Genomic DNA, 21,462 nt, shown 5'->3' on the forward strand with positions numbered 1-21,462 from the left:
CAATCTAGCAGTTCATGTGTATATATTTTTTTCAGACCCATCAATTCCTTTCATAGTTACCAAGAAATCTACAGTAAAGATCCTTAGCCATCAGAACAGTTGGCTAATATAAACAAAATATAATAACAGAGCATTCTATTCACTGCACAGTACTGTCCAGCCTAATTCTGTATACATTTTTTATGAAATTAGAGATTTTAAGAAGAGCGTTTCATCAGTCTCACAGCAAAATAACTCTGCTCAGGCAAAATTTGGTGCTGAAAATGCCAAAGTAGTGAGTGGCGCTCCCAAAGACGGACGCAAAGATAAATTCTTCAAACTCACTTAATAAAACCTTTATAGACGCTACAAAAAGGAGGTGCAGAGACTTAAACCCACAGCAAAGAGAGACAGAGGGGTATATTTACTAAAGGTCGATTCCAATCAATTTATAATTTAATCGATCAACAATGATGTTGTGTTTCTGGGGCTAAATCACACATTTACTAATATTTAAGAAAAAAAATTGTCTGTTAGTCAATGTGGGATTTAGCCTCAGAAACACAACATCAATGTTTAGGTCGATTTTAATCAATTTAAAAATCAATATAGTAAATATACCACAAATGCTCCCATTCAAAGCACAGAGGAAATGTAGCACAGACCACCTTGTGTGCATATTACCTGCAATTCCTCTTGCTGGAAAGAACTGGAGTACAACACCTCTAGAAGTCGACTGAGCTCTCGGCCGAAGCCTTTTCCAGTCCACTGCTTGCTTAACAGAGATCTGAGCCCTGCAGAGACATAACAGACTGAATGTTCACTAACCTGTGTCAGCGTCTTTAGGACACATAATAATAGCAATAAATATTCCATGAACAAAGCCAACAGTGGTATGTAATGAATTACAGCTTATTAATATCAGTTTTACTTTGAAGATTATCACTACTGCCCTAACTGTGTGGAGTTTGTATGTTCTCCCTGTTCTTGTGTGGGTTTCCTGTGGGTGCTCCGGTTTCCTCCTACATTACAAAAAATATACTGGTAGGTTAATTGGCTACTAACAAAAATTAACCCTAGTGTGTATGTGTGTGCGTGTACATGTGGTAGGGAATATAGACTAAGTTCAAGGGACCGGGGCAGGGACTGATGTGAATAGAGTAAGGCTCTGCCGTCGGCCAGTGTGTACAGACGATATGTCTTAACCGTGTCGTTCACAGACATATCGCATTGGCTGTGCTGCACAGCCGATGGACAGATATGTCCGCAGACATATCTGTCCATCGGGAAATGTGTACGGTGTCTGCAGACCACCCGTACACACACAGCGGCAGCCGTGGGGAGGGGGGCGGCTCCGCCCCACCTCCCTACCAGTGGGACCTGCGGCTGCCGGATAGATGATGGCCGTTCAGTGTGTATGAACGACCATCATCTAAAGATATATCTGCAGATCACTTTATTTGCAGATAGATCTTTCAGGTGTGTACCTACCTTTAGTCAGGGAATTTAGACCCTTCACATTCAAAGATAACAACACAAAAGGAGAATAAACTTGAAGTAGAGAACATCATAATGTGAAACATGGTATATAGAATTGCATAGCGTGTACCCGGGATCGGCTTCCCTAGTTGGCAGGACTGAAGCGCAGTTCGAAATTCCATAGTAATGTCCACCTTGAAGAATGCCAGAAGCGGTTTCATAGCCTAAACTGTGAGGGGCTACTCATCATCAATAGGAACCATCTTTGAGAGAGAGTGTAGGAGGTAGACGAGGACGCAACCACAGCTGAAACAGCATTCTTAGCACGATTACTGTGTGACAAGGAACCTGAAGCGCCCTGTGCCAGTGAGGTTTGTTTAAATGAGCTCATGCGGGTACAGAGTTGGAAGCTTTCCTAGGAGCCATTAGCAGAACTTGTTAAAGACAGGATATAAATCACAAGGCATTCCAAAGTCTTGACTTGATATCAAGGAATCCATGTGCAGAACTTAGCATCAGAACATACAGGAGTGGTGGGATAAAGTCATGAGAGCTTAATCATACGCCATATGCAGGGGTGCTGCAGGTAGCCAGGACTCCTATACCCTGTCCAAGATGAAAGTAGGAAACAGAGTGCAACCAAGCATCAGTCTCCAGACAGCAGCAGGCAGGTTCTCAGTATCACAGCAGGTAAGTCCTTCAATATGCCCTGGACAGTATATGTTGCCAACAGGTATAATACAGGCACAGACAAATAGCTAAATCAGTGTTCTGGGCAGCCACAGGGCAAATGAGGAGCAGCAGAGAAGGCAAACCAAATCTTCCCAGCAAAAGGCTGATGATGGTAGCGGGCTCCCAGCATCCCATATCCAAGGTGGGGCTCATCCATGGCAGCCTCACCAGGAGACCGTGGCTTGACCTGCCAAAGGTAGAGGGTGACCCGCAGGCACTGAGGCAAATGTAGTGGGGGTGGATGAAAACATTTAAAATGTACCTGGGAACGGCTGGATTGCTTGAGCTGCACCACCACATGTCCTTCTCGCTCAGCAGCTAGGTCAGGCCCTGGTTAACTTTATACTTTGAGCGCTAATGCTCCTCCCTACATCAACCCCTCTTCTGTTTCCAAGTTATATAGCCAAAAAGGACAGGGTAAGGAAAGAATACACTGAAATACTATCATCATTCGAACAATAAACAAATCTCTTCCAGAGGGAAAGGGTGGGAGCACCGTGCCATTTAGATGATTTGGAGATATGGATTTAAACAGCAAATAACCAGAAACCTCTTTTCTCCTTCATCATATCTGGGGGATACTGCTAACATGGGGACATTCCGAAGTCGCCCCAGGGGAGGGTACTTTGACTTTAACTGAATGTAAAGATAGCTAGCATCTCTGAATGTGAAAACATGAAAGGTTAAACCATGTGGGGACAGAGGGCCCAATTCAGAGATGTGCATAATGCCAATATTTCTGCAGTTGACTGATTATCAGTAACCTGCGCATGTGTCAAGGTACCGTAGTTGCTCGCAGCGACTTTTTACTTGCAGTGTGATTGAAAGTTAGGGATCGTTTAGCGAAGGTAACAGGGAGTAACAGCATAAAGTGCAGGCATGCCGTGACCATTTTCAGGATGGTTCGCAGCCTGCGACTGTGATCCAGTACACAGATAACATGGCGCTGGCATCTCAGTACACACAGCCATTCTGTGCGACCATAGGGCTACTCAGAAGTCCAATTTTAAAATGATCTGCAACCACGGCTATGTCCAATCGTTTAGATTTGTGAAGTCGCAGGTGGAAGTCCCAATATATATCCCGGCATCTGCGACATTTAAATATTTTCATACAGAAGCTGAGTACAAAGGCGCAACAGCGAGGGCATTAGTGTACATCTCTCAATCAGGTCCAGAGTACCAGGTGGCAGCCATTTAGAAAGGATGAATGTCTTTCTGAAACCAGGTGTCCCAAACCAGAATAAGCATATTGAAAAGGTTGACCTGATCCTCTACTTTGTTCCTGGCCAACATCTGTTTTGCGCATCACAGAGAATCAGCAAACTCCCTAAGTAGATCTTCTGAGCTTTAACAACATAGAAGGGCGAGATGTCCCTGTTTAACTTCAAGTCCTGTGAAAGACAGTATGATCATTTACTGATTATGGGGAGATTTGTTCCATTTATGATTAGTAGGACACTAGTGGGGTTTACGGTTGCTATGGCCAGGACACAGTACAAAGTCTGTCACTAGCACTGGCTGCTACAGCAGCGAGACAAGCTGCCGTTTCCACCACCACCTGCCAGTGTGTTACTCTGGCAAGGTTATTATTCTTAAGCTGTGGAAACCTGCATACCCAAAGACATAGCATTGGCTGCACAGAGCTGGAATCAGAACTCTCATCTACCCGTCAAGAAGCCAAAAACAGTACTGAATGGAAGTAGAAATAATCTCTCTATGGGAGATTGTGCAAGAATGGAATGACCACAACTTTCCCCTTCCTTTCTTAACAGTGCCGCCAGAACTGCAATAACCGTCATATTAGCCCAAGGTGACAGAAAGTCCTAAGGAAGAAGTCTGGAAAGCAAAACTGGAAGTCCTAGATTGTGCACCTCTGGATGCTTTGACATGTTAAAAGATGCGATGCTACAGACATCGGACTATATGTGACCTGCCACTTCTATGCATTAGACCTGCAGAACTCTCATTTGCTGCAGGTCTAGGATCTACACCTGATGAACAGAAGGGGGAAAGATATCCAATGGTCATGAAACATGGTTATTCATCACCGACAACTGGTGGAAAAACCACCTCTTACCATATGCTCCGTGGAACGAAGGCTAGCATTCTTAATAGCTAAACACCTCTAAAGATGTCCTAGGACAGGCAGAAAAGTAAGGAGAAAATCTCCAACTTTGTTCAGTTTGCATGCACTAAAAGAAAAGAGCCTGCCAGGATCTTGCAGCTTGCACTTACCTCAACTACTGTCAAGAGCAAAATTAAAAATGAATTTGTCTGTTAATACTTTTCTGGCCTAATGATGTAAGGCATAAGTCAAGGAGGAATCTCAGAAACAACCTCCCTGGTCACAAAATACCTGGGAAATGCATATCTCTGGTGTTTGGTGTTTTCACTCTGAGGAGGAGGCGCTAAAGGGAACTGAATAGAAATCTCTCTAGAGTGGAATTTCTATCTGATGATTCGTACACTCCACCTGGACTAGAAAAAAAACTTGGTAGAGTATGTAAATGTTAGTCTTACTTTTACAGACCTTACATTAGAATGAAACCAGACTTGGATAGAATATTAAGAACCTGACCACCTGCAAAGCAGATTGTCAGCGCTTAAGACAACATCTCGAACAGGGACTCACCTACTTCATGGGCTTAACTAAAAAACAAGGTGGGCCCCCAAATTATACTTACCTCTCCAATGTCATGCAAATCAGTGAGAAAATGGTGCAGCCACCATTTTCCCAAAGATCTGTCCATTTTCAGTAGAGTAATCATGGGAAACTTGGCGAGGATACCATGTTTCTGGTGACTTGCATATGTGCCAGAGTCTACTCAGCAACTGTGTCAGGGGAGCGGGGCACATAGAATGCACATGGGCCTCCTCCTCTCTAAAGTCATCGCAGGCCTACTCCAATAGTATATACGGGATCAAGCCTGCACTAAAGAGGTCTTTAGTTGCAGAAGATACTAAAGAGGTCTTTAGTTGCAGAAGATACCAATAATCTCATACTAGCATTGAATCTCCAACAGTCTCTCAAAACAGACTGCTGAAATACCGTACATTGTAGCGGAAAGCCCCAGGTGGTAAGCTTACAGCATATCCTATACATTGGAGAACATCTCCCATTCAATTAGTAGTTAGGTCACATCTTGCTTAGCTCACAAGATTAGTCAAGAACAGACTTGCTGAGGGTGGTTGAGCCATAGGCTATAATCTGGGTTCTGAAAGGTAGCAGAACAGAGAGGATTTAAACCTATACAATTACTGAGTAATGCTAGCGAGAACTCAGACTTATCCTAAGTCACAGCAGCAACTGCCCACTTACAGTCTGTGGAAGCTCTAACAAACAGAGTAAGCACAGTCATGGGTTAAAACCACAGATATGGCCCACTCTGTAAAGCCCTTTCAGCTGTATCTCACTCTACTAGACATGTGCCACCACAGACTATACGAAGCATACAGAACAATGGCATTCGGTTCCAGATGTCCACTGGTACTCTTTTGTATGCCAACTGGGACTGGCAAAAACACAAATTTCATAATTATTACTTTTTTTTACTGCAGATTAAGGTCTAAATGTAATACAGTGCGAGAGAGTAGAATACATGCGAGAATGCCCATTTTTTTTAAAACAGCAAGCATGATAAGGGCAAAACTAGCTTGATATTGTCTTTAACATGCTTGCCGTTTTAAAAAAATAAGATTTTTACTCACCGTAAAATCTCTTCCTTCGGAGTCCATCTGAGGGATGCCATTACCTCTGGGTTATGTATAGTGAGCTGTGGAGTCGGGCACTAATTAAGACTGGCTCCCACCCACTGTATAACCCCTCCCCTAAAAAAAACAAAAAACAAAACAGAAAACCAACAGGTAACTAGGGGTAAATTTACTAAAGTGAGAGTTTTCAGAAGTGAGTTTTAAAAGTGATGTTGCCCATAGCAACCAATCAGATTCTACTTAACATTTAACTAGCACTTTATAGAAGATAATAGCTAGAATCTGATTAGTTGCTATGGGCAACATCACTTTTAAAACTCACTTCTAAAAACTCTCACTTTAGTAAATTTACCCCTAGTATGAAACCAAACAAGCGAGAGATCCCAACATCCCCCAGGAAGAGATTTTAAGAGAGTAAAAATCAGATTTCCTTTATCATCCATCTGGGGATGCCATTGCCTCTGGGATCTACCAAAGCAAGCCAATTAAAGGGGGGGGGGGGGGCGTCGGAATCGGCCGCTCGAAGAATTTTTCGCCCAACATTAGCCACCCTCGCTCCAAATGTATGGAAGCTGTGAAATTTTATGAAGGTGTGTACGGATGGCCAGGTACCTGCTTTGCACAACTACTCTACCAAGGCACCATGCTGCACAGCACAAGAAGCCCCGACAGAATGAGTCAAGTCTGCCCGAATCGAAGCTGGAACAGTCACATGTGAAGACAAATATGCCTACCGGATGGCAGAAGTGACCCATCTAGCGATGGATCCTTTCGAGACTGGCCAGCCTCTTTTTGGTGCATCAAACAACAACAAAGAATCCATAAGCCTCAAAGACGCAGTGCGCTCAAAAGGAAGTGCATAACGCATGTAAAACATCCAACAGTGCTAAGGAAGAAGATTCAATAGTCACTGAAGCCTGGCTAAGGGCTGGAGGGACGATATCCTGGTTAATGTGAAAAGACGATACCACTTACGGGAGAAAGGAAGGTTTAGTGCGTAACATCACCCTATTCTCATGAAAAATAAGAAGCGGAGATTTACAAGAAAGAGATGCTAACTCAGAGTTTCTTTTGGCCATTGCCTTGGCCAGAAGAGTAACAACCTTCAAAGTGCTGTATCGCAAATCTACAGATTCCAATGGCTCAAAAAGGTGCCTTTTGAAGTATCTCTAAAACTAAGTTCAAGTCCCAAGGAGGAACCGACGGGACATAAGGAGGCTGTATGCGAAGAACCCTCTGCAAGAAGGTTTGAACTTCAGGAATGGTGGCCAATTTCTTTTGATACAGGATCGACAGGGACGCAATTTGTCCCTTAAGAGAGGACAATCGAAGACCCTTAACTAACCCATCTTGCAGAAAAGACAAAAGACGAGACACGTGGAACCTTCCAGGTTTAAACTTGTGTCGATCACACCAAGAAATATATATCTTCCATAGCCGATGATAATTCTTGGAAGTGACTGGTTTGCGAGCCTCTATCATGGTTTTTACAACAGATTCTGAAAACTCTTTGGCCCTCAAGATGTTGGACTAAAGAACCATACCGTCAAAATCAAGCGAGGCAAATTGAGGTGGCGGCATGGACCCTGAAAAAACAGATCTGGACGCAGGGGCAGACGATACAGGACTTCTGCCAACATGTTCTGAAGAATTGCGTACCAATGACAGCATGGCCAGTCTGGAGCCACCAGAATGACCGGCCATGCCACTGATCGAATCCACTGAAGTACTCTTGGTAACATTACTAGAGGTGGAAAGATGTATCCCAGCCGGAACACCAAGGGGGGTGTCATGGCATCCACCAGGGCTGCCTGAGATCCTGGGACCAAAATCCGTACCTTGGAAGTTTCCTGTTGAGACGGAAAGCCATTAGATCTATGTCTGGAGACCCCCATCTGGAAACTATTTCCGTAAACACTTCCTGGTGCCATTCCCATTCCCTTGGATGCACACTTTGGCGGATTAAGAAGTACGCCTCCCAGTTGTCCACCCCTGGAATTTAAACTGCTGAAATAGCTGGAACCCAACTTTCTGCCCAATGAAGGATGTGAAAACCTCCCTTATTGCTCGTCAGCTGCGTGTGCCACCCTGCTTGTTTATATAAGCAACTGCCGTGGCATTGTCTGATTGGATTCGCACTGGTAGGCTCCTTAGATGGGATTGAGCCTGAACCAATGCATACCGAAATCGCCCTTAATTCCAGTATATTGACGAAAAGAGAAACTTCCTGGACGGACCAAAGACCCTGTAGGTGCATGTCTAGAACCACCGCCCCCCCCCCAGCCTGTTAGGCCGACATCTGTGGTGACAATGATCCAGTTCATTACTGGCAACCCCTGTTAAGATTTGCATCCCGCAGCCACCATAGGATTGCAGACGGGTCTGCAGAGATAATCTAAACATCTGCCTGCTTAATCGAAGGTCTGACTTTACCCATCGATTAATCAATTGGTTTTGAAGTGGTTGGGCATGGAATCTGATGAAAGGAACGTCTTCGAAACAGGCCATCATATTTCCCAGTAACTGCATAGCCCTGAGGACTGAGATATGAGGCATCTGTAAAATGTTCCTTATTATGGATTGAAGATCTTGAATCTTTGCCTGCAGAAGAGAATTAGAGTTATGGTAGACTTACCTAGATAACTCCTTTTCTTCAAGGTCCATAAGGTCCACAGGGATGGGGATATTATGGTTGGAAGACCAGGCACCAAACTGTTAAAGCTTCTGCTCCCAGAATGTTCTGGGTCCTTCCCCTAGTCATAGGACTTCAGTTTAGTTAACAAGCCTTAAGGCAGAAGAAGGAAAAGAGAAGGAACAACAATCATACACCAGAAACTCTTACATTAGATGAGGGAATCTGTGACCGAAAGAATATAACCCAATGAAGCCAGGTGCATCAGGGTGGGTGCCCTGTGGACCTCGAAGAAAAAGGAGTTATCTAGGTAAATCTACCATAGCTCTAATTTTCTTCTTCAGGGTCCATAGGGATCCACAGGGATACCATGTGGACGTCCTAAAGCAGTTCCCCTAGGGTGGAAGACACTCCTAAGCAGAAATGAGAACTTGTCGCCCAAAGGAAGTATCCTGGGAAGCAAAAGTATCAAAGGCATAAAACCTAAGAAAAAAGTGTGGACAGAAGATCACATGGCAGCCTTGCACAATTGGTCAGCAGAGGCACCACGATTGAATGCCCACGATGGTCCTACAGACCTAGTAGAATGTGCTGTCATCGTGCTTAGGACAGGAAGATCAGCCTGTGTGTACACCTGAGAGATAGTCATGCGTAGCCATCTTGCCAGAGTCTGCTTATTAGCTGGCCATCCTCATTTGGAAAACCATATAATACAAAAAGAGCATCTGATTTTCTAACAGAGTTTGTACGCTCCACATAGATACAGAGAGTACGAACTACATCCAGTGAGGCTTCACCGACAGAAAGGTCTGGAGCCTGAAAAGCTGGAACAACAATTTCTTCATTCACATGAAAACGGGTCACTACCTTAGGAAGGTAACCCTCCCTTGTACGAAGAACAGCTTTATCCTGTTGAAAAATCAAAAATGGGGAGCAACAAGAGAGCGCTGCCAAACAAAAGACTCTGCGAGCAGAAGAAATAGCAAAAATTGTCTTTGCTGTTAACCACTTCAAATCCACATAGACCAAAGGTTCAAATGGGGAAGTTTGTAGTCCCTTAAGAACCAAAGACAAATCCCACGGTGCTACCGGTGGAACAAAAGGAGGCTGAACTCACAAAACTCCTTGGAAAAAAAAAAATTCTAACATCTGGTGATGAAGCAATCTTCTTCTGGAACCAGGCTGACAGTTTAGAAACCTGCACTCTCAAAGTGGCCAGGCATAGACCTTTGTCTAATCCTGTCTGAAGAAAAGCCAGTACCCTGGAAATCCTGACTATCTTAGGATCATAATTCCTACGGGACCACCACTGACCAAAAGAATACAAAACTCTGTAATACATGAGGGCAGAGGCAGGCTTCTGTGCCCTAATCATCTTTTGAATAACAGAACTGGAAAAACCTTTCGCTTTTAGGATGGAAGATTGAAAAGCCACACCGTCACAGCCAGACAAGGTAAGTCCGGATGTCGGGACCCTGAGTTACCAGATCCTGCCAGAGGAAGAGGGTATGGACGGTCTACGGACAAATTCTGATTGTCGTTGAACCAATGATGTCTGGGCCAAGCCAGAGCCATCAGTATTACGTTCCGCCTTACTGCTTGAATTTTCTGAGAACTCTTGGAAGTAGAGAAATCGGAGGAAAGAGATACGCCAGCTTGAAGTCCCATCTTACTGCCAGTGCGTCCATGAAGGCTGCTGATGGGTCTCTGGACCTGGGTGTCACGGTTGGAGTCTGAGAATTACCTGATTCAGGTGTTGAAGTGGATTCAGCGGAGACAGGCTTAACTGGAACCATGGTTGACGTAAATAGCTCTATTTGCAAAAGAATTGTATAGCAGTGAGAACTGCCTTTGGTGATAAATGACAGGAACATTAAACTTGTAACGTTGGAGTGGAACCAGTAGCAGACTTGGGAGGAACTGGACCGGGACCGGCAGGAAGATTTGCTGAACTGGACAGGATTTCAGTAGGTGACGGAGGAACCGGCAGGAAGATTAGCTGAATAGACTGAAGGAAAGAGTCTACCAATAATCGCTGAACCTGGAAAAGAAACTGTGGACTTGAAACTTAAGTGAACTGGTACTGGATCTCCAGACAGGAGTTTTGAACTTGAAGGATTTGGAACTTGACTCTGGACTGGAATAATGTGAATTGAACTGATGAACTTGGAATATCACTCCAGACTGGAGTATCGTGGAATAGACTTGGAATATCACTCCGGACTGGAGTATCGTGGAATGGACTTGGAATATCACTCCGGACTGGAGTATCATGGAATGGACTTGGAATATCACTCCAGACTGGAGTATTGTTCGCTATGCTGGGAAGGATTACTGATAGAACTAGTCTGGGAACCAGCAGGATCTCTGGACACGCCAGGTATAGCAATCAGCAGTAGCCTGGAATACACTAGTACATAGACGAAGCACAAACAATACACCACGAGAAGTAACGAGATTTTCAGACCCAGAATGCTATCAGAGGAGGATGTATATACCCTGGGTCTGGCAGGAATTGGTGGATATGGTCAGGTGGTCTGGTAGTAGCACTCTGAGTGGTGGAGGGCACAACATGCAGAGGGAGTAATCATCTCTGCAGTGCTGGGAGTCAGACCTACACTTGTGATTCCAATCAAGGCTAGCAGTGTTCACAGACAGTCGAGAGCTCAGGTGAACAATCACTATGGAAAGGAGAGCACAGTCCAACTGCATACACAGAAGTGCTGCAGCCAGCATGATCAGGACAGATCTCCCAGGCGGATTACACATACAGGGACAGCTGACAGGGGTAAGTCTCAAGGCAAAAGATGAAAAACTAGCCAGGGTCGTGACACTGGGGATCTTATGGTTCTGTTTACCAGGAGCTGAAACACTCCCGGATGGAGAGACCACTCTCCGGCGTATGTCCTGGCGACTTAGAAAGTCTGCTTTCCAATTGAGTACTCCCGGTATGAATATTGCCGAGATGGCTGGAAGAGGACGTTCTGCCCAACTCAGGACCTTTGTTACTTCCTTCATGGCTGCATAACTTCTTGTGCCTCATTGATGATTGAGGTAGGCCACTGTAGTCGCATTGTCAGACTGGATCTGGACCGGCCTGCCCTGGAGCAGGTCCTGTGCCATGACCAGAGCTCTTTATACTGCTCGCAGTTCCAGAATGTATGACTTTCTTGATTCGTCCATCTTCCCTGAAATGTGTGATGACCGGTCACTACCCTCCCATCCATGAAGGCTGGCTTCTGTGGTGAGAAGCGCCCTATGTTTAGATGATGCTTTCTCAGCCACCACAGGAGGAAGTGACAAACCTCTGGAGTGAGAAGGATCCTCTGAGACCTTATCAGATGATGCTGTCCGTTCCACCTGGAGAAAATCAATATTTGTAGAGGCCTGGAATGTAACCGAGCATACCCCACCATGTCGAAGGTGGATACCGTTGATCCCAGGACCTGAATTGCTAACAGAATGGATACCCTTTGCTTTCATATCAGCTTGCGTATTCGCAATACTAGATCTGCAATCTTGTCCTCTGGCAGAAATGGTCCCAGATGTACCATCTGCTGTGTTAGAGAAAGTGACGATTCTTCCAATTGATTATCCAGCTGTGTCTTTGTAGGAAGGCTATGGTCAAACGAAGATGGTTTTGTAAAATAACCGGAGTCTGTGCCACAATAAGAAGGTCGTCCAGATACGGCTGATGCCTGAGATAGGCCGTCATGACTGCCATTATTTGGGGAGTCGTAGATAGGCCAAAGGGTAGAGCCCGAAATTGGTAATGTTGCTGAAGGACAGCAAACCGTAAGAATTGCTGGTGGGATGGTATAATAAGAAAACGCAGTTATGCATCCTGAATGTCCAGGGAAGCCATGTAATCCCCTGGCTCCATTGCCAAAATATTTGACTGGAGAGTTTCCATATGAATCTTGGGTACATGGATAAACCTGTTGAGGCGCGATAAGCCTCATTCGGTTTCTGAACCAGAAACAGATTGGAATAATAACCCCTTCCTTGTTGAGACATAGGAACTGGGACTAGTACCCCTGCCTGTAGCAGGGAGTGAATGGCTCCCTGAAAAGCTAAGGCCTTGTGGGATGGGAGATCTGTGCAAAAAAAACTTCTGGGGAGGATCCCTCCTGAAAGTGAGGGCATACACCTGAGAGATCACTTCTCGGAGCCAGGCATCTGTAGTTGTTTGATGCCAATAATCCGCAGACTGAAGGAGTCTGCCTCCCACCCTGGGATCCCCTAGGACAGGGCTTGACACATTTTTCTAAAGTCTAGGAGCCAGGATGAAAGTGTAGGAGCCAGACCACCGTCCCCTCAAAAAAAATTACAGGAATGAGTGAGGAGCACAGCTCTGTGTGTTATGCAACTGTTATACGCACTATACTAGTCCACAAAATGGTCACAGTTGAATGGATACAGTAAAATGGAGGCCCCCTCACTGCTCTGCACAGCTCCCCTGCTCCACCCCCCACCCTCCAGTAATAACGGACCACATTTCACATAAAATAATGGTGCCAGAAAGTACAAAAAAAAAACCCTCCCCTCGTGGTCACACCACTATCCCTCTGAAGCCGCTCTGCAATCCCTGGCCACGCATAGACCCTACTACCGGAGAGATCTATGCAGCCGGAGATAGGAGACAGCCGAGACGTACAGGAGGATCAGCGTAGACTGGGACAGACAGCAGGGATCAGAGCAGGCCAGGATGGAGAGGAGTTGTCAGTGCAGGCCAGGATGGACAGAGGCACAGCAGTCACCGCAGGCGACACTACTGTGCATGATATGAACACAGCAATACTATAGGCACGAATCTCCGCCGGAGCTGATGAGGATCTGCTTCCTCCCTCACTGCAAAATCTAGTAGCCAGGAAGCAAAATCTGGTAGCCATGGCGACCTGGCCCCCGGGATTTGTCGAGCCCTGCCCTAGGAGGAGGCCCGCTTCATCAGGCTGAGGGCTTGTTGTCCGGCTTATAAGCTACACATCTTGCCGGGCCAGACCTCTTAGTTTGTCACTTAGTTGGCCTAAAGGAAGACAGTTCCTTTACGTCCTCAGGGACGTGCAAAGACTGAAAGGAAACCTACCTAAATTGAGTATTTAACTTAGATGGCAGACCTGCAGATTTTGAAGCCGCCATAGTGCTTATATTATCCAACTGTGCTCCAAAAAGTACCTTTCCATAGAAAGGTAAGACTTCCAGCACCCTCTTTGATCCTGTATCAGCTTTCCAAGATGTTAACCAAAGGTCCCTGCGTGCCACTATTGATGCTGCTGATGCCCTAGAACAGGGGTCAGGGAACTTTTTTACCTTTTACCCCAAAATATATTTAGATACGCCGACGTTACCCCCTTGATTTGAAAGGAAGGAAATCATATAGTAGTGCTCCCATAGTTATGCCCCTGTAGTAGTGCCCCCATAGTAATGCCCCTGTAGTAGTGCCCCCATAGTTATGCCCTGTAGTAGTGCCCCCATAGTTATGCCCTGTAGTAGTGCCCCCATAGTTATGCCCCTGTAGTAGTGCCGCTTGTACCAAAAAAAAAAAAAAAATACACTTCCCTTAATCCCCGCTCCTGCATCCGCCGCCGTCCTGTCCGCCTGGCTGCTCCTCCGAGCTATGGGAGAGACGTCATGTGAGAGCCAGAAGCTGGAGTTCAGAAGAGAACCAGCTAACGCGGCGCTGCAGGGAAGGAGCTGGGCGCCCACTGGTAATAACATCTCAGCGGGTGTCCGGCTTAGAGCCTCCCTGAGGCACAGCCGGGCATGCATATGAATCATTCTATATTATAGAATGATTCATATACATGCCCGGCTGTCCATCCATTACCCCCAGGAATTAAATTTTTACCCCATGTGGGGTAATTTACCCCTGTTCCTTGAACACTGCCCTAGAAGGTAAAATTCCAGCATCCACTGCAGCCCCTCCCAGATAGGAAGCTGCTTCCCGTATGTGGGAGATATTCATCATCTGTTCTCTGGTAGCATTTGGTAGTGAATCTTCCAGTGCCCCTATCCATTCTTCAACAAAACTTTGGCTACCCAAGCTCCAGCCATAGCGGGACGAGCTACCGCTCCAGATGATGAAAATATTGCTTTAAGACAGGCTTCAATCTTTTTATCTGTGGAATCCTTCAGCGAAGATGCTGATGGAATAGACAATGTAGCATTTCTGATTAAATGTGTTACATGAGCATCCACAGTAGGAGGTACCTCCCACTAAGTACATACAGAAAGAGGGAACGAATACAATGATGTCATTCTTTTATTCACATAAAATCGTATATATCAGGGTTACCCCATGCCTCCTCGGTAAGCTCTGTAAGCTGTTCAGATACAGGGAACTCTGTTTTGACCACCTTATGGTGGTGATAAAACATTGGAGCCTTCTTACTATGAGCTGGTTCATCATCCTGAATATCTAGGACTGATCTTTCCGCCCTCACCAAAGAAGGAACATCCACCATGGACGGATGATCCTCCTCCTCAGAACTAGATCCTGGAGAGGAACCCTGTGCATCATCTGATTCCCCTGATGAGGCTTCTGAAACCATATGTTGGGCAGACTGAGAGAAACATAACTTGCGCTTAGGTCATTACCGGTCTGTTATCAACATTAGATGGTGCCATAAACATCCTTCCATAAAAGGTGCAAACCTAGCATACTGTGGACACCCCATCCAAGGAGGCATCATGGGAGCAGCCATACACCGCATAACCTTCATCATAACCCGGGAAAAAAAAGAGGCAACCCAAGATATTGAGACAGGTAAACTGGACTGGTGAGATGGCTCTTTATAACAGACAACACACAAACCATCCTTTACCTCCTGAGAGGACACAAGTCGTACATGATTTACATGAAACCAGCATAGGCTGCTCCCCCTCCTGTTTCCCATGTTCAAAGTAAAGGAAATAATTGCAATGTTTTGTGACAGCCTTTACAAAATCTTAATGAATGTGAAGTACTCAGAAAGTAACCTCCACCCCAAGAGGATGAAGAGATCAACAGTGGTAGTTACAATTGACAGACTTAGAAATAAAAGACTGTGTCAAACAGTCCCATGCAATGCATATGTAATATAATTACAATCAGCTCTAAATCAACTACAGCAACGCAAAGGAATGATAGGACATAGAGCACCATATACCTTAACCATGGGAGAGGATACAGGAAGACTGACCCAGACCCTCCTGAGACCAACCGCTACAGGGTGCACTGAGCCTGAACCGTGAGCATCTCATACACGTGGAGGGTAGGCGGAGCAACTCAGATGTGCAAAACCCTTCGTAGGGACGTAGTCTGGATTGGGGGAGGAGCTGCCGGGGGTGCGCCTACCTCCCCTAAGCTGCTTTAACCAGCCGGGTAAGCTGACCTCGAGGCAACAGATAACGTCTGCTGGCGATCCCCGGCATCAGATAAGGCCCCGGCTGGTGTAGGGAGGACGCGGACAATCCCGGGCCCTGACAGCAGCGGCTTCTGGTGCATCTCTGACACCAAAAGCAAGGACTGCCGTGTGCGATTGCTCGTAAGCGAGGAATCACCTTATCTGACATTTCCATACATCCGGTGCAGTCCAGGTCGCAGCATTGCTGCTAGCTAAGCTCAGCCGCGACCCGCCAAAATCACCAGCACGACTACTGATGTTGCGGCCCGGCGGAGGTAGATGGAGCCGCAGTACATGTGTCTTAATTCAGACGCTTGGTACTGCCAACTGAGAGAAACATAAAATAAATGCTTAGGACTCGTCTAAGCAGTCCTCCGGTTACAAAAGTGCATCTTGATCCTGCTGCACTAAACAAACAACTGAAGTCCTATGGCTAGGGTCGAGGTATATATGGGGAAGGACCCGGAGCATTCAGGGAGCAGAAGCTTTAACTGTTTGGTGCCTGGTCTTCCACCCATAAGATCCCCCATGGCATCCCTGTGGATCCCTATGGACCCCAAAGAAGAAATACTCTGACACTGGGTGTCGAAGAGAATACCCAAAAATACCATCCTCTGAGATGGAATTAAATTTGACGATCCAGCCGAATCTCTGGAGCATGCCTAAGGTAATCAGAAGATGTTGTTGCAATAGGACTATTGAAGGTGCCCTTAGCAACAAATAGTCCAAACACATTGATGACCCCCCACCCCACTTCTAAGTAGTGATATCATGGTGCCCTAACCTTTGCAAATACTCTGGGAGCGGTGGCCAAACCGAATGGCAGAGCCTGGAACTGAAAATGCTGGTACCCCACTGCAAACTGCAGAAGATGTTGATGACCCCTCCATATGGAGGTAGACATCCTTGATATCTATGGAGGCCAGGAATTCCCCTTCCTCCATGGAACAAATGACTAACCTTACCGACTCCATCTTGAATTGTTCCAAGTGGAGATATAGATTTAACCCCTTGAGGTTGAGAATGGGACAAAACGACCAGTCTGGTTTATCTACTAAGTAAAGACTGGAGTAAAACCCCAGGCCTAGCTGTAGTACCGGAACAGGAATAATTACTTTGGAATCGGAGAGCGCAGAAATTGCTTGTATGAGAGCCGCCCTTCTGCAAGCATCCAGCAGGGAGAAGAGTGGGGAAAAAAAAAAAAAAATCTCTTTCTGGAACAGGACCCTCCAAATCTAAAGTGTAACCCCTGGTTACTATTCCACTTATCCAAAAATCCAGCCTAGATTGAATCCAAGTTTGCCGAGTAAGCGGCCTCCCACCAGAAGTCGGGTCCCAGTCCCGTAACGGTCATGTTGATTGACCTGCTGGCTTAGAAGCAGGGCGACTGGTGCCATGGACTCCACGCCCCCTGGAGGAACCTCTACTGGGACCCCAAGGCATACCCCGGAAGGCCTGAATGCTTCCCCTTCCTTGGGTCCAAAAAATAAGAGATTTTGGTTTTTGTGTTGATACAGGAAGGTAAGGACATTTACCTCCCATGACCTGCGAAAACAAGAGATATGGTAAGAACTTACCTTTGTTATCTCTGTTTATACAAAGTCATTAGGGTCCACAGGGATACCTTGGGGTATAGGCATGGGCACCACACAGTTAAAGCTGTCATCCCAGGATGCACAGGGCCTCGTCCTATACCCCGCCCCAGGCCAAGGCACCTCAGTTTTAGTAGCAAGCCATAGGCCGGAGGAGAAAAAGGAAGAAGAAAGTCTGGAATACAGAAGAATCACATTCTCACAGAAAAGGAGACAGAAACTGACGACCTACAGAAGTACAGGGGGGGCACCCTGTGGACCCTAAGGACTTCATAGAACAGTGTTGGCTAACCTTGACACTCCAGCTGTTATGGAACTACGTAACCCAGCATGCACTGCTACAGTTTTGCTATTAGGGCATGCCAAAACTGTGGCAGGGCATGCTGGGATATATAGTTCCACAACAGCTGGAGTGTCAAGGTTAGCCAACACGGTCATAGAAACAGAGATAACAAAAAGGTAAGTGCTTACCATATCTCTTGTTTTCTACTCCAGGGTCCTTAGGGATCCACAGGGATACTTTGGGGATTTCCGAAAGCAGTATCCTTCAAGGGTGGGGATGCTCCTGTGCAGAAAGGAGAACCCACCGCTCAGGAAGCATCCTGAGAAGCAAATGTGTCAAAGGCGTAATGCCTGACAAAAGTATGGACAGATGACCACGTAGCCACCTTGCAAAGCTGAACAGCAAGGCGCCACTGTGAGCTGCACACGAAGGACCCACAGACCTCGTAGAATGTGCCTTCACAGAGGATGGCACTGAAAGACCCTCATGAGCGTGAAAGCCATACAGGACAAAAAAAGTCCGTAAATAAGTGGTACGGTCCACATAAATCCGCAGCACCCGTACCACATCCAGTGAGGCCTCGCCAGCCAAGAGATCCGAGGAATTACAGGCCGGGACCACAATTTCCAAATTAATATGGAAACTAGAAAGTGTGTGTGTGTGTGTGTGTGTGTGTGTGGGGGGGGGCGACAGGAGAGAGCCCCCAAATCCGACACTCTTCTGGCCGGAGCAATGGCCAGAATGAAAGCCATTTCAAATCCACGGAGCCCAAAAGGTTTGAATGGAGGACCTTGGAGCACCCTCAGAACCACAGCCAAGCCACAAGAACCCACCGGAGGGACAAAGGGAGGCTGGATGCGAAGGACACCCTGCATAAAGGTGTGGATATCAGGCAGCGTAGCAATCCTACGCTGAAACCAAACCGACAGGGCAGAGACATGCACCTTCAGTGAGGCGAGGCGCAGACCTAGATCCGAGCCCGCCTGTAGGAAAGCCAGCACTCTGGATATCCAAAACACCTGAGGATCGTACCCTCTAGGGCGACACCACTCAAAATAAGTATGCCACACCCTGTGATAAATTCCAGCCAAAGCAGGTTTCCGAGCTCGGAGCATGGTATTCACCACAGATCTGGAGAAACCCTTAGACCTTGAAGATCTGAGTACAAATGCCATCTGGCCCACGCAGGAGCCACCAGCAGGATCTTGCCTCCTTCTTGCTTGACCTTTCAAAGTACTCGAGGCAGAAGGGAGAATGGAGGAAAACAGGTACACGAACTGGAAGGTCCACTGTACCGACAGAGCGTACACCAGGAGTGCCCCTGCGTCTCTTGTTCGGGATCCGTACGCCCACAGGTTGCGGTTGTGTCTGGAAGCCATGAGGTCGATTTCGGGAAGGCCCCACTTGTCCACTAGGAGTTGAAATACCTCCTGGTGAAGAGACCATTCCCCCGGATGTACATTGTGACGGCTGAGGAAGTCCGCTTCCCAGTTGAGCACTCCTGGAACGAACATCGTGAAATAGCTGGGAGATTGCCTTCCGCCCAAGTCAGAATGCAGGATACCTCCCTTAGAGCAGATTGACTTCGAGTTCCTCCATGACGGTTTATGTAAGCCACCGTGGTGGCATTGTCTGACTGAACTTGTACAGGTTTCCCACGTAGGAAGAGTCTTGCTTGTTGCACCGCTCTGAACACTGCCTGAAGTTCCAATATATTGATCGGCAAGACAGATTCCTCTGACGTCCGCCGGTCCTGGAAGATGTGTGGGCCAGTCACAGTGCCCCAGCCCTGAAGGCAGGCATCCGTTGTTAGAAGGACCCAATCCGAAATCCAAAACGGACATCCCCTGCTGAGATGGGACTTCTGTAACCACCAAGTCAGGGACAGGCGCACCTTGGGAGGGCGCATGATCATCTGTGTCTTTGTCCGACGGGGAATTCCGTCCCATCTGGAGAGGATCAACATCTGCAGAGGTCTGGAAGGGAACTGAGCATACTTCACCATGTCGAACGTTGACACCATGGAACCCAGTAACCTCACTGCCAAGTGAAGAGACACTCGGCGACTCTGTAGACAATTGCGCATCCTGGACTGCAAAGGGGCTATCTTTTCTTCAATCAAGAAGATCCTCTGCTGCTGAGAGTCCAACAATGCTCTGAGTGGACCATCCTCTGAAGGAATTAGAGAGGATTTCTTCCAGTTCACTTGCCATCCGTGAGCCTGCAACATTGATATTGTCAGTTGCAGATGGTTGCAAAAGGACCCGCGGCGACCCCACCAACAGAAAGTCGTCCAAATAAGGTAACAGGCGAACCCCCTGCAACCGCTGGAGTGCCGCCATGACCGCCATTACCTTTGTGAACACCCGAGGGGCCATGGAAATGCCAAACGGTAGAGCCTGAAACTGGTAATGGTGATCCGACACCGCAAATCTGAGGTAACGCTGATGAGCCCTGGCAATGGGGATATGCAGGTAGGCATCCTGAATATCCAGGGACACCATAAAATCCCCAAGCTGCATAGCTAAAACAATAGAACGCAGAGTCTCCATTCGGAACTGAGGGACCTTTAAAAACTTGTTCAGGGACTTGAGGTTGAGGATAGGTCGGTATGATCTATTTGGTTTTTGAACCAGAAAGAGGTTGGAGTAATATCCCATCCCCCTTAGGGGTAACGGAACAGGCATTATGACTCTCATATGGAGCAAAGAGCACACCATCTCCTGAATCGGTAGAGCCTTTGTTGGATCTGAAGGAAGGCCTGCTGCAAAGAACTGATGAGGAAGCTGTCTGCGGAAGGAGAGGGCATATCCCTGAGATGCCACTTCCCTTACCCAAGTGTCTGTGGTGGCCTGAAACCAGCACTGGGCGTATTGCAGAAGGCGGCCTCCCACCTTGGGGTCCCTCAAGGGGAAGCCCAGCCCGTCAGGCTGAGTGTTTGTCGTCCGGCTTGGCTGCCGGACGTCTTGTACTCGGTAGTCTTTTTCAGACCTGAAGGCCTCAGAAAGGACTGCACCTTAGATTTGCCCTGTGGGCGATGGGGTTGAAAGGACAGGTTCTTGCACTCCGACGGAGTCGGGGCCGAAGGCAGATTTGGCTGCCGCAAGCGTGTCCACAATTTTGTCCAAAACGGGCCCGAACAGAACCTGACCATTATAAGGTAAGCATTCCAAACCCTTTTTGGATTCAGCATCCGCCCTCCAAGAGCATAACCACAAGGAGCGGCGAGCGGACACAGACGCCGTGGAAATCCTAGAAGTCAGAAGACTAAAATCCAAGGCCGCTTCGTTAATGTACGTAGCAGAATCCCGTTATTACCCACTAACACAACCTGTTCACTGGTAACCTCCGAAACAAATGATGCTTCCAATGCTTCTGCCCATCTTTCAAAAGCCTGGGCCACCCAGCAGACTGCCATAGCTGGCCTGGATGCTCCTCCAGCGAAGGAATAGATAGATTTAAGGCACACTTCCACCTTACGGTCTGTAGCGTCCGTCAGAGAAGACGTTGATGGCACAGGTAGAATCGCACTCTGTACTAAGCGCATCACATGAGAATCCACCTGAGGGGGAAATTCCCATTTAGTGAAATAGTCCTCCGCAAAGGGGTATGCACGTGCCAGACGTTTTTTGAGGCTGAAACCTCTTACCCTGAGATTTCCACACCT

The 21,462-nt window shown here is 46.9% G+C and overlaps 1 protein-coding gene across 2 annotated transcripts in view; it reads right to left on the minus strand.

The window, feature by feature from the left end:
- IQCB1 (IQ motif containing B1) overlaps positions 1-21,462 on the minus strand; it is a 93,389-nt gene that overhangs the window by 42,912 nt on the left and 29,015 nt on the right. For both annotated transcript variants that reach the window (XM_088473672.1, XM_088473671.1), the window contains exon 8: positions 664-773. In XM_088473672.1, the coding sequence (XP_088329798.1) occupies positions 664-773 (110 nt within the window). The remainder of the gene's footprint in view (positions 1-663; positions 774-21,462) is intronic.

Source organism: Taudactylus pleione, unplaced genomic scaffold (genome assembly GCF_031769625.1).
Source record: "Taudactylus pleione unplaced genomic scaffold, aTauple2 ptg000138l, whole genome shotgun sequence".
In the NCBI taxonomy this organism is placed as follows: domain Eukaryota; kingdom Metazoa; phylum Chordata; class Amphibia; order Anura; family Myobatrachidae; genus Taudactylus; species Taudactylus pleione.